Source organism: Plecotus auritus (assembly GCF_963455305.1).
Source record: "Plecotus auritus genome assembly, chromosome: 2".
NCBI classification, from domain to species: Eukaryota; Metazoa; Chordata; class Mammalia; order Chiroptera; family Vespertilionidae; genus Plecotus; species Plecotus auritus.
The window spans coordinates 159,415,144-159,427,214 of record NC_137771.1 but is presented as its reverse complement, the minus strand read 5'-3'; the positions used below and the strand labels follow the sequence as shown (position 1 = coordinate 159,427,214).

General features: G+C 40.3%; 1 protein-coding gene across 1 annotated transcript in view; it reads right to left on the bottom strand.

Annotated features, from left to right (window-relative positions):
* Positions 1-12,071, bottom strand: part of PHLDB2 (pleckstrin homology like domain family B member 2) — a 99,825-nt gene that overhangs the window by 16,788 nt on the left and 70,966 nt on the right. Inside the window, exons 12-14 of the mRNA XM_080657321.1 lie at positions 11,047-11,187; positions 9,759-9,858; positions 894-1,101 (exon numbers count right to left, since the gene is read on the bottom strand). Of these exons, the coding sequence (XP_080513447.1) occupies positions 894-1,101; positions 9,759-9,858; positions 11,047-11,187 (449 nt within the window). The remainder of the gene's footprint in view (positions 1-893; positions 1,102-9,758; positions 9,859-11,046; positions 11,188-12,071) is intronic.

Genomic DNA, 12,071 nt, shown 5'->3' with positions numbered 1-12,071 from the left:
GTCTATGAGGTGCATCAGGAGAAGAGAATGAATGGGGAGTTGGCCTGAATATAGAATGCCATGTTCTGGGGTCTAACTTTATTCAAAAGATAGTAGGGCATCATCAAAGCTTTTGAAGAGAAAGGGTACCATGATTAGATCTATGTCTTAGATGTGCCTTTAGCCATAATTCCATGAAAACACCTTTGTTTGCCTCAAAGTATAAACACAAATGTGAATTGTTAAATCCTTACAAAAATTTCAATATGCAGAACAGCTAAAGCCTCCCTTTTAATGAAACACAAGGGTAAGAAATCCTTCGAAGTTCTTACTCTGTTGTTGGAGATTATTTCTTTTTTAAAAAAATATATTTTATTGATTTTTACAGACAGGAAGGGAGAGGGATAGAAAGTTAGAAACATCGATGAGAGAGAAACATCGATCAGCTGCCTCCTGCACACCCCCTACTGGAGATGTGCCTGCAACCAAGGTACATGCCCTTGACTGGAATCGAACCTGGGACCCTTCAGTCCGCAGGCCGACGCTCTATCCACTGAGCCAAACCAGCTAGAGTGGAGATTATTTCTTTATTTAATCAAAAGCAGTCCGAATGAAGCTTAGAGTCAACCAACAGAAGCAAAACGATTTTGAAGCACAGTATACATGTGAACTCAAATGTAAACAATGAAGAAAGATAAACTAAATGATGTCTGACTGGCTGAGTCACACAGGATACAAAGAAATTACTTTAAAGGCCACCATGACACCCATCCTCTTTCTGCATTACAGACCCTTTATGTTTCAGAAATTTGGGTTTGTACCAATACATACATTGCCCCAAATTGATGTCTTTACTTTTTGAAACCAGCAGGTCCTTCTCCCAACCAGACACCTTACCTACAAAGAAATCTTACCTAGAAATATTGTCAGGTGAGCAAGCAGAGATGCTGGTCTCCATGCTATCAGAGCTGTCTAGGCTCAAAGTATCAAAGGCCTGGTCCTTGTAGCCGTGATCTGGGTAGTGGAAACTGTTCAAGTAGACATTTGATTCAGATGCTGTGCGGCTGTAAAACTCAGAAGATTTCTGCCTTTGTCCTTCACTCATCTGTTGGTGATTATACCCTAAGGAAAGAGCCATAAATATGTTACTGTGCCTCATTTTTCAGTCTTAGATCTTATAAGACTCAAACTTAGCAACCCAAAACATCTGCCTATGAAACTTGGCCCTTGGTCTAATTTGTTTTGAAGCCAAGAAGATCAAAGAAACAGCATCATGCTCAGTGCAAGTACCAAATTCAAAGAAGTGGTCTTGTGAGTGATCTTTTTTTTTGTCAGTGGATCACTTGACACTTTCCTATGCCATTCCCACATCTCTGCACAAGTGAGACTAATATTATCAGCACACACAGAAACACAAGAAAACCAAAACAGAAACACAGTGAAAGGCCCTGAATCCTTTCAAAATAGCGGGGTTCACGTCAGGGCAAAATGACTCCTAGTAATAGGCAACAGCAGGTTAGGGGAATCACTTTTTCAATGATATTTATATTTAAGGGATACCCGATCTGGTCATAAAGAGCAGGTAAATCAGCCAGGTATAGGATTTGAGAAACCTATCATTTACTCATCATCACTAACACTTTCACTCTGGTTAAGAGACAGACTGTACATTTTTCTCATTCTTTTATAAAAAATTTCCTTGTCTGCCATTACTTATTTAAAATATTCAGAGTCAGCAATCCTTCCAATGGTTGTACTCCACCTCATTACTGTACGTACAGTAAGTCCTAACATCATCGATAGATTCTTGAAACTGTGGTGAAACGACCATACGAAAACCAGTTTTCTCACAGGCTAATTGATATAAACAAGAGTTAAGTTTCTATGGCATCTCATCAATGTTATAACAAAACACCATTATTCGAGGACCTGTAGCTAGAGCTGTCTTCTTTTTCCATCTGAACCGCCAGCCTTCTGTCAGTTGGTAATATTGACCACATGACAATGTAGGAGCTACATCAATGGCAGCAAAGGTACCATTACTAAGAGGTGTCCGCCTTACCCTAGTGCCTGGTCAGCTGTGCATTAGGTAATTGGCTTTACTTTGCGTTATTGCTGCGGCTTGTTCTCTAGTAGCTGATTTGGGGCATCATAAACCGAGTTTTTCTTTCCTTTCAATTCTCTATGTACCATACACTCAGGAAGCAGGGGTCATGCTGATAAACAAATTCTTCTATTCATTCATTGCTTTAGCCAGTACTATAGTTTGCAATCTCTTTCTCTCTGAGTAAACTGACTATTAGACCTATTAAGAGCTTACAATTGGCCCATTTGAATTTTGCCTCTTTCCTTGTGCTCTGCTTATCTTACACTGAGGCTTTTAATTGGCAATGAAATGTCCAAAAAGTGGGCAAGAGAGTGAGCGAAGGCAAGTGATTTCAAACAGCTTCCTCCACTGTTGATTAAACATTTCAATTTAAAACCAGAGCTACCTCCATGATGCAAAGCATCACACACCAAAGGCTACTATAGAGTGATTTTAGTTCTATGAGTTTTTTTTTTTAAATATATTTTATTGATTTTTTACAGAGAGGAAGGAAGAGTGATAGATAGTCAGAAACATCGATGAGAGAGAAACATCGACCAGCTGCCTCCTGCACACCTCCCACTGGGGATGTGCCCGCAACCAAGTTACATGCCCTTGACCGGAATCGAACATGGGACCTTTCAGTCCGCAGGCTGACGCTCTATCCACTGAGCCAAACCGGTTTCGGCTAGTTCTATGAGTTTTGACGCATTAAAATTTGGAACAGTTTTAGGTATCTAAGTGAAAATATGTTAATTCAGATAAGGCCTCTTCTGGAAAAAAAGTTTTTGTAACATCAATTATAATTATCCTATATAATAAAAGCATAATAATAAAAGGGTAATATGCAAATTGACCCTAAGGGCGAACGACCAGACCAGTCACTATAACGTGCACTGACCACCGGGGGCCAGACACTCAATGCAGAGGCTGCCCCCTGGTGGTCAGTGTGCACTCACAGGGGGAGCTTCATTCAGCCACAAGTCGGGCTGACAGCTGCAAGTGCAGCGGCGGTGGCGGGAGCCTCCATGACAGCGCTAAGGATGTCCAACTGCATCTTAGGCGGGGAGCAGGCCTAAGCTGCAGTTGGACATCCCCCAAGGGCTCCCGGGCTGCCAGAGGGATATCTGACTGCCATCTTAGGCCTGATCCCCTAGGAAGTGAGCCTAAGTTGGCAGGTGGACATCCCCCAAGGGGTCCTGGACTGTGAGAGGGTGCAGGCTGGGCTGAGGGACTCCCCGCCCCCCGAGTGCACAAATTTTCATACACCAGGCTTCTAGTCCTATATAATAAAAGTGTAATATGGTAACTAGACTGGATGTCCTCCCGGTCGTCCTTCCAGACAAAGCTCGGGCTGCAAGGGAAGCCTGGGTCCTGGGTGCCAGAGGGAAGCTGGTGCTGGCAGCCAGGGGAAGGAAGGCCTACTCTTGCATGATTTTCGTGCATTAGGCCTCTAGTAAATTATAAATACCAACACACGCACACACACACACACTTGCGTGCATGCACACACACATACACACACGTAAAAGCTACATATCAATAAGGTAAGATGAAAAATATAAATGCAAACCATGAGATTTTAGGCAGATTACCATTACTTGTAGTGATTAATGCATAAAGCATTAAATGAAGCCAGTACAGTCATGAGAGTGGAGCATGTGCCTTTAAAAAAAAATAAGGCAAACAATTCATTACTCAATATTTACCTTTGATATTTGAACTTTTAGAATTACTAATTGCTCCTTTTAAATTTTTTAAAAATTATTCATTAGGAAAAGGAAGAGGACAAAAAACTCACTAGAACTTATTTAAAAAGTTCATATAAGTCTGTTGCCTATGCTTTCAAAAGGTTTGTTGGCAAAGAAAAGGTCCACATTGACACCAACTACATGGATGACATTTCCTTGTTTTAGTATGAAAAATAAATCCCTAAAAGACAACCATGTAATTGAAAACATTCAAGAATTGTCTGCTTAACAATGACATGTGCCATGCCTCAACTTTCCCTTTGCCTCCAGTTTTTCATAATGAGGAAAAGTCAATCCCTATGATGCAATAACACTTCCTTAGAAAAGCAGAAAGGAAGGTGAGTATATTTCTTCTTAAAACAACACATGCCCTGCTCCTCAAATCTTCCAGGATTCCTGCCCCCCCCCCCCCCCAATAAAAAGTATCACAGAATAAGCAGATGAACTTAGTATCTTCAGGTGAGGCTAAAATCATTCAAAATTTTCAGATGCGGCATGAGGAAAAGCTGTGTGAGAAGGTGTACTGTGCTAAGAATTGCGCATGTAAATTTCCCAGATCACCCCACTATTTGTTGAGGTTTGGCTCTATGTCTTAGAGAAACTTCCACCATTCAGGTGGTAAAATAAGCCTTACATTTTCATGGCAACTTAAATGAAAAAGCCAGCTGCCAACGAGCATATCGTTCACAATGCAGGACTCTTGTTTCCTGCGAACCCAATGTGAATGGAAATGTTCTATGTTACGAAGCTTCTCATTTCTCCCAATGGGCAATGTTTTATTGACCACGATGAACTCAACTGTCACCTGGCTTAGCCTCCTCTTTCTTGAACAATTAAAAAAAAACCACAAAAAACAAACAAACACCAAGTTGCCCTGCTATTACAAATAAGGCCATGGAGCTCTCCTCCGTGGCCCTGGAATCGTGCCAGGTGATTCCAAAGAGCTGGTATTGGGATTCAGGCTCAGACTTGGCCAGCCAAAGGTGTAGGTACTTTCATTAGAGGAGGGGGAGGGCACCCTGGAAGGAGGCCTGAGAGGTGCTGGTGCAGTGAGGTAGCACAGAGGACACACCTATGTTCTGTTCATCACAGATTCCCCATTTACTTAGCATATGGATGTCATGAAATAAAGAATCAATCAATGAATTCATGTTCTCATCTATAAATGGCAACCAAATTAGTGGCTAAGTAAAGAAGTGTATGCAGCAAGAATAACATGCAGCACTGGACAGCATCTAAAAAGTAAAAAGGGCCTTGTAGATGCTTCAAATCCTTCCTATCTGGACAGAAAAAGCTATTTGAAAGGGTATTTTATGGGGTTTATAAAGTGAGACCTGATATCTGAGGTCAGTCGCTAAGCATAGCACATACAAGGACTCCAAACAACTCAACTCTCTTCACTGTCCAAGAAGAGCCAATATTCTGCACGTGCAAGGTCCACTTATTATTATTTTTAGTGCCAGCCTCTGTGAATTCTGGGTAATTGGACCTGAGAAGTCCTGTGTGAGCTGACCACTATGAGACACACAGTCTTGCCCATAGCTTCCAAATGTGTGGTATATACTTTAAACGACTATCTAGGCCTTAATATAGAAATGACTTAAAATTATAACCTGGGTTTAAGAGGACAAAATCAATCAATATTTCTGGCAATTCAGCCTTTCATAGCTCACCTGATGAGAAATTCATTCTTCCTAACCATATTCCACAGCCGGAAGATGAAGGCACAGGAAAAGTCAGGAATGAAGAGAATGACAGAGAAAGGGGAAAAGATACAAGATCAAAAAGGATGACCAGAGGACAGGAAAAATATACGACACTTCAACATGCAGTCATTGTCGGTGTTAGTGACGACAGCAGATTGACAAGGCAAGATGTTCACATCTTTAGATTAAATCTGAGTTTATAGAGAAGAGCTCAAGAAGCTAAAAAACACAATAAGCTTATAATACATGCACACAGTCAAAAAAGATTTCTTAAGAAAAAAAAATCTTTCACACATATCAACCAAAAAAATAGGGAGAATAAAAACAAGATTATATCTATAAAACAGTTCATTTTTTCCCATGCAGACAGTAACAAATTGCTTTTAAGAGCTAAGGTTTGTAAAATGTCATTCAATTATTTGAAGCAGTGTCCATCAAATTATATAACCCAGTTCCCTAATATCCTATATCTCTATCAGCTAGCCACAGTAATTACATCTTATTGATTCAGGCCAGCCAGTTAAACTGTTCTTCACTCTCCACTAAGTCTTTCACATGAAATAGTCTTAAATGGGATGATTAAGTAGGATCCCTTTAAATCTTTCCATCTTCCCACGCAGCCTGCTTTATTTATACCTGATCTTTATAAAGGAGTAATCTCATGCCTTACACTTAGCCTATATACACAACAAGACCCACTCTTTTCTTTATCTAGATCCTGCGTCTTACAAAACAATGCTTGCCAAGCACTCATGCTTCCTGCATGGTCTGTCCTTGTCATAAAAAAAAGCAAAACAAAGAAGGTCATGCAGCTGCCTGTGAATGAATGGCAGCTGCACCCTGCAAGGGTGCAACGACTTTTCTCCATTGTGTAAAAGGAATAATCATCAGGCTAAAAATCTGCCATTGTACAGTTTTAATTCTGATCATTTCTTAAAGATGACTTCACAGTGACCTTTCACTATTAGCTGGAAACAAAAACACCACACAAGGAGGTTGTCATACCTTTCTTGGACTTTCCTGCATTAAACAAAAGACAAAAGGACAAAGATTTCATTCATTCTAAAGCTCACAAAGCCATAGTTCACAAGTTGTACAAAAGCCAATAACCATTACAACGTTAAGAGCCGAGTTTCTGGGCTGTCTGCTTTCAACTCTGCCCTCGGGGACCTTTGTCTGCATGATTCACATTGTTGGTTCCATTAAAACAATGCTGACTGCAGGATGGCTTATACTTACACCATGGTCCTTGATGTATCCGTGATGCACAAACAGCAAAAAAAGTTAGTTCATTTAAGTTAACTGTGTAAGTCAACAAAAATGGTAAGAGCTATTACATTTGAGTTGATAAAAATGTGCTAGATCCAAACTTTTTCAAAACCATGAAATTTTACTTGTATTTTAGTGCTCGTGAAACAATTCTAAATGAAATGGTGATTCAACCCTCCAGGTCACTGGGCCACCAGGATGGGTTCAACAGAAAATTCTGCCAAATTTAAGGTCTGCTGTGGCTCTAAGAACTGTGGCCCCCAACCCCTCCTCCTCCACGTGGGGGAGCCACGGGAGACAGGCTGGCCTCACAAGACACAGCACATGCAATTGGATCAGCACACACGATGCTTCTCCATTTCCTCAGAAGCGGTCTCATCAGCACCACAGACACGCTGTAAGGAACACCACTTTAGCTGCAGTAGGAAGACTGAAGCGCAGTCTTCTCGGGTGTACAGAAGACCTACCAGCGAAGAACCAGAGCAAAAAGATCAAAGACAGTATATTTTACAGAGGGCACTTCCCTAAGGTGACCTAAGAGAATCAGATCAATTTTCCCGTATAAATGTAGCTTAGGGATTCCCATTACTTGAGGGGAAAACAGAGATTAGAAAATTAGAGATGAAACATCCCTTCGTTTCACCATATTCTCACAAGGGTCATGGTAATGTTAATAGTTCTTATTTTTACAAATCCATGTAGTATAAAGGTCTCGTTTTCCTTACTCTCTATTTTAAGAAAATGTTTTTAAAATAAAGTATGGTATTGGGGCCAATCCAAGCTTTCATGTCTTCAGCCACTGGGAAAAAACACATTTAAAAAGAAGTCTATAAATATTGCAGAAAAATGCTTCAATAAAAAATAGACCTGACTCAAATGAACAGTAATAAATGGGAGCTAAATGGTACTTTTATGTTTATTATTTATAAATCATAAGAGCTATTTTTTAGCTTCAGAAATTATTGTAAAAAAAAAAAAAAAAAAAAGGCCCTGGCTGGGCAGCTCAGTTGGTTAGAGCATCATCCCAATATGCCAAGGTGGCAGGTTTGACCCCTGGTCAGGGCACATGCAAGAATCCACCAATGAATACATACATAAGATAAATAAGTGGAACAACAAATCGACATCTCTCTCTTTCTCTTTCTAAAAATCAATAAATAAAACTAAAAAACGAAACACAGAAGTTCAATGAAATGTATTTTATTTAAATGTAACATAAACCTATCATACATTATAAACCTCTCTTCTGACTACTACAGACTCTATTAACGATTAACTAATTTCTAATAATGATTTAAAAATCTCGCTCAAGCCCTAGCTTGTTTGCTCAATAGTTAGAGCACCGGCCCTCAGACTGAAGGGTTGCAGGTTCGATTCCAGTCAAGGGCACGTGCCTCAGTTGCAGGCTTGATCCCCTACTCTGGGTCAGGGCGAGTGCAGGAGGCAACCAGTCGATGTGTCTTTCTCACATCGCTGTTTCTCTCTCACTGTCTCTCCCCCTCCCTTCCACTCTCTAAAAATCAGTGGAAAAAGTATTCTCTGATGAGGATTAACAAAAAAAAAAAAAAAAAGAAAAAAAGAAAAAAAAGAAAGAAAGAAAAAATAAACAAATCTCATTCAAGTGATATATATGTATATATACAAAAGTTATACACATACATATACACACCACACATACATACATATATATACATACCAAAATGTATATATTTTTTTCCTTTTTTTTTGTCTGATAGAAAACCGGTGATTATCCCCTGATACCATTGGCAGAGAGGCTGAGCAGTCAGGATGGAATCCCAGCCTGCTTGGAGGGAAGAGATTCGATCCCACTGGTACATGAATACATTTAGGAGCCACATGCCCACCACTCTATCAGCCTCCGCATTTACATCCTTTCACACCTCCATCACATTTACTACATTTTATTGAAATTATCTGTTATGTGTCTTTTTCCCTCACTAGACTATAAGCATTTCAAGGGCAAGAATCATGTCATTCATTTGCATTCTTGGTCTCTAGCACTCTGACTATTCAAAAGTGAGAGCCAGCCAGGCCGGTGTGGCTCAGTGGTTGAGCATCGACCCATGAACCAGGAGATCACGATTCAATTTTGGGTCAGGGCACATGCCTGGGCTCAATCTGCAGTAGGGTGTGTACAGGAGGCAGCCAATCAATGATTCTCTCTCATCACTGATGTTTCTCTCTCTCTCTCTCTCTGAAATCAATAAAAACTTAAAAAAAAAAAAGTGAGGGCCAATATAAGTTGTTGACCTAAGCGACTGTGTTAACACAATAAATCTAATCTCAACAAGACTCTCATAGTTGGAATTATATTGCAGTTATATCTTCTAGCCCACAAAGACTATTTGAGAACCCCATTATAAATGCAATGCATTTTTACAAAGAAATAAAATACCCAGAGAATCAAAGTCTACCTGAAACCTAACAACCACATTAGAAGAAAGGCTCAAACCACATTAAAAGGCCTAGGGGAATTCTGTCCTGGGCCACTGGTGCTCCATTTATTGTGTCAGTTCAATGAATCTTTAGCACATGTTTCAACACAGTGGCTCAGCCACAAACCACGTGAGTGACTTAGGATCTCTCATTTCTTTCTACCTATAAAATGCAAAGGTTAGCAATTCTCTAGGGGCATTTCTGGTTTGAGAATACTATTACTAATAAATTTATGAAGTGAAAATTTGAAACATACCAGTCATATATGTATATAGAAAAAGTTACCTTAGTACAACAATAATCTATCATCTATCTATCTATCTATCTATCTATCTATCTATCTATCTATCTATCTATCTATTCCTTCCCCAAAGAGGACACATTAAGAGTAAAATCGAGGACTTTGCTTGCTGCCCTTTTAATGATCCTCAACTTTGCTCTCCCTCCCTCTCTCTGAATAATTCTTATGCTTAACAAAAGACATCCTATTTGATTTTTAAAGTGACATACCTCTGAGCATCCTCCGAGATTCTGAGTCTTTGGTCATGGTTGCCAGCGAGTGAGGGAGCACACTGCCACAGCTGTTGCTCTGTCCCAGGGGCAAGTGAGCCTGTGAGAAACAGGAGGAAACACTTCAGGCAAACTGCAGCCCAGTGGTCCTTCAGGACACGGCCACATCCCTGTCCCACGGCTCCTATCTAAGCACAGAGGGCAGGACAGGAAGGTCTTCCAACCCGTTTGTGGATGCTCAATGATAAAGACCAGTCGCTGTCCCTCCCAAGGAACTCCATGGAAGTCTCCACATCACAGCAGTTCCTCCAGTGGCAGCAATTCCAAAAGACAGGGGAAACACTTGTTCTCCAAAACCACCATTGAGAGCAACTCAAAGTTCTACATGCATAAGGAGCAGAGGGCAGATGCAGGGGCAGGAACGTGCAGGGCATGCACCAGGACAGAGCAGACCTACCCTGTGACACGGGTGCCAATTTCCACCTCCCTCAGTTAGCTAGTGGGCTGAAATCTATAAACTCCTCCAGTGGTTCTATCACTCTCTTTAATAGCAAAATCCTTCACATAAAATATTCTTGGAACACCAGTTTATATAATAGGACACCAGTTTAAAACAACATTACTCTTAAGGTCAAAGGAAGAGCCCCAAAGTCTGTACCCTCAGAGCCTCCTTGTCATCTGCCTTTCCTCCTCTTCCTGCAATGACCCCTCAGGCATATCAGCAGAACATGAATGAGGGTTAGGCATCGGACCACATGGGTTCATATTCCAGCTTCATGACTAACTAACTGAGGGCACTTGGGCTAGTCACTTAGCTTCTTTATACCTCAGTTTATCCATATGCACAATGAGGATAATAATTAGTATCTCTACTGAAGAGTCTTGTTGGGTTTTAAAATAAGACAATCCACATAAAGCACTTAGCCCAATGTCAGGTTCAGAAACGACTCAGTAAAAATCTGGTCCTATTATTCCTGTAATCCAGAGCTTGTATCTTCCAATTTCCAGATGTGGGATGTAGCCACAGGAGTCTGCCACATGAATGCCACCTACTACTTGTGTGGTGGTGGCAGAAAATACCCTGGACCAGGTTCTTTGGTCCCAGAGCGTACAATTCCAAATGTCCTCTGAGTAAGACAGAAAATGCAATTTAGTCATAATGTCTGCCCGACAAGCAAACTTAATGATTTATTATTTAGCATTTTCTTTAAGGACCTTTGAGCATCTGTCAAACTCAGGATGAGAAGACTCCCTGGATGTGAAGCCCACAGTTCTCCCCATGTCCTACCTTCGGGGCGGTGCTTCTCCCCATAGTAGCACTGCTGAAGTGTGGGGATATGGAAGGAGTGCTTTTCTTTCGAGGCAAAGTGTCACTCAGATAGAGGCCTTCTTTATGCTGTTTTTTCCTTTCTTCCAGACTTCTAAAGTGCTTTAAATGCAAATGTAAAGCAGAATAGCAAAACTTGACTAATTGAAACAGGTCACTGAAGAAATTAAGAAGTATGCATTTACCAAGAAGTTTGGAAATTTTAACAAAATTTTTTAAAATCCAACTCATACTTGTGTTCACTAACAGACTTGGGCTAGCTAGCATTTGGTAAGATACACAGGCAGTAGATGAATTTTTTTACTGAACCTAGAAACAAAAGAAAAAAAAATCCACCTTTCACTCTCATAGTGCCTGCTGCCTTGGGGCCTCAGGACAACTTACAAATGATTATGATGGTCGCCATGTGGATGGCGGAACAGCCAGTGGACAAAGCAAGTAAGCAGTTTCTCCCCTTGTCTGTCTGGACAGTTCTGTGTGGTGGCACAGATCCCAGTGTGAGGAGAACAAGAAAAGGGAGAAGGAAGAAGACGAAGAGAAAGAGCAAGTAAACAGGGGAGCTGTTTTATAGTTGGAATAATATTTCAATCACATAAACACACTCCAAATCAGCATAACGTTTCCATAAAAGGCATCCTTCTAGGTTACTTTTTTATTTAAAAAAGATCTTGGCCAAGAATCCCCTATCATAATCCTTCACATAAAAAAAAAAATCCTCCTGTTGACTATTTCTTTTTTTTTTTTTTCCCTTTCAGATTCCTAACACAAAATTTTGCCAACTTGACATTTATCCAAAATTTTCTTGGCCTCTCAAAAAAAAAAAAAAGTCTTCAATAGTGAAGTTATTTCCTAAAGTTTCTTTAGGTTTGATCATTTTTACACTAAGCTTGGGCTTTTGAAATATGTAAAAATTAATGCAAATTTGAGTTACCAAATTCCTTCTTCTTCTTTACATGTGCCAATCATGAAAAATACCTGCATTTTTA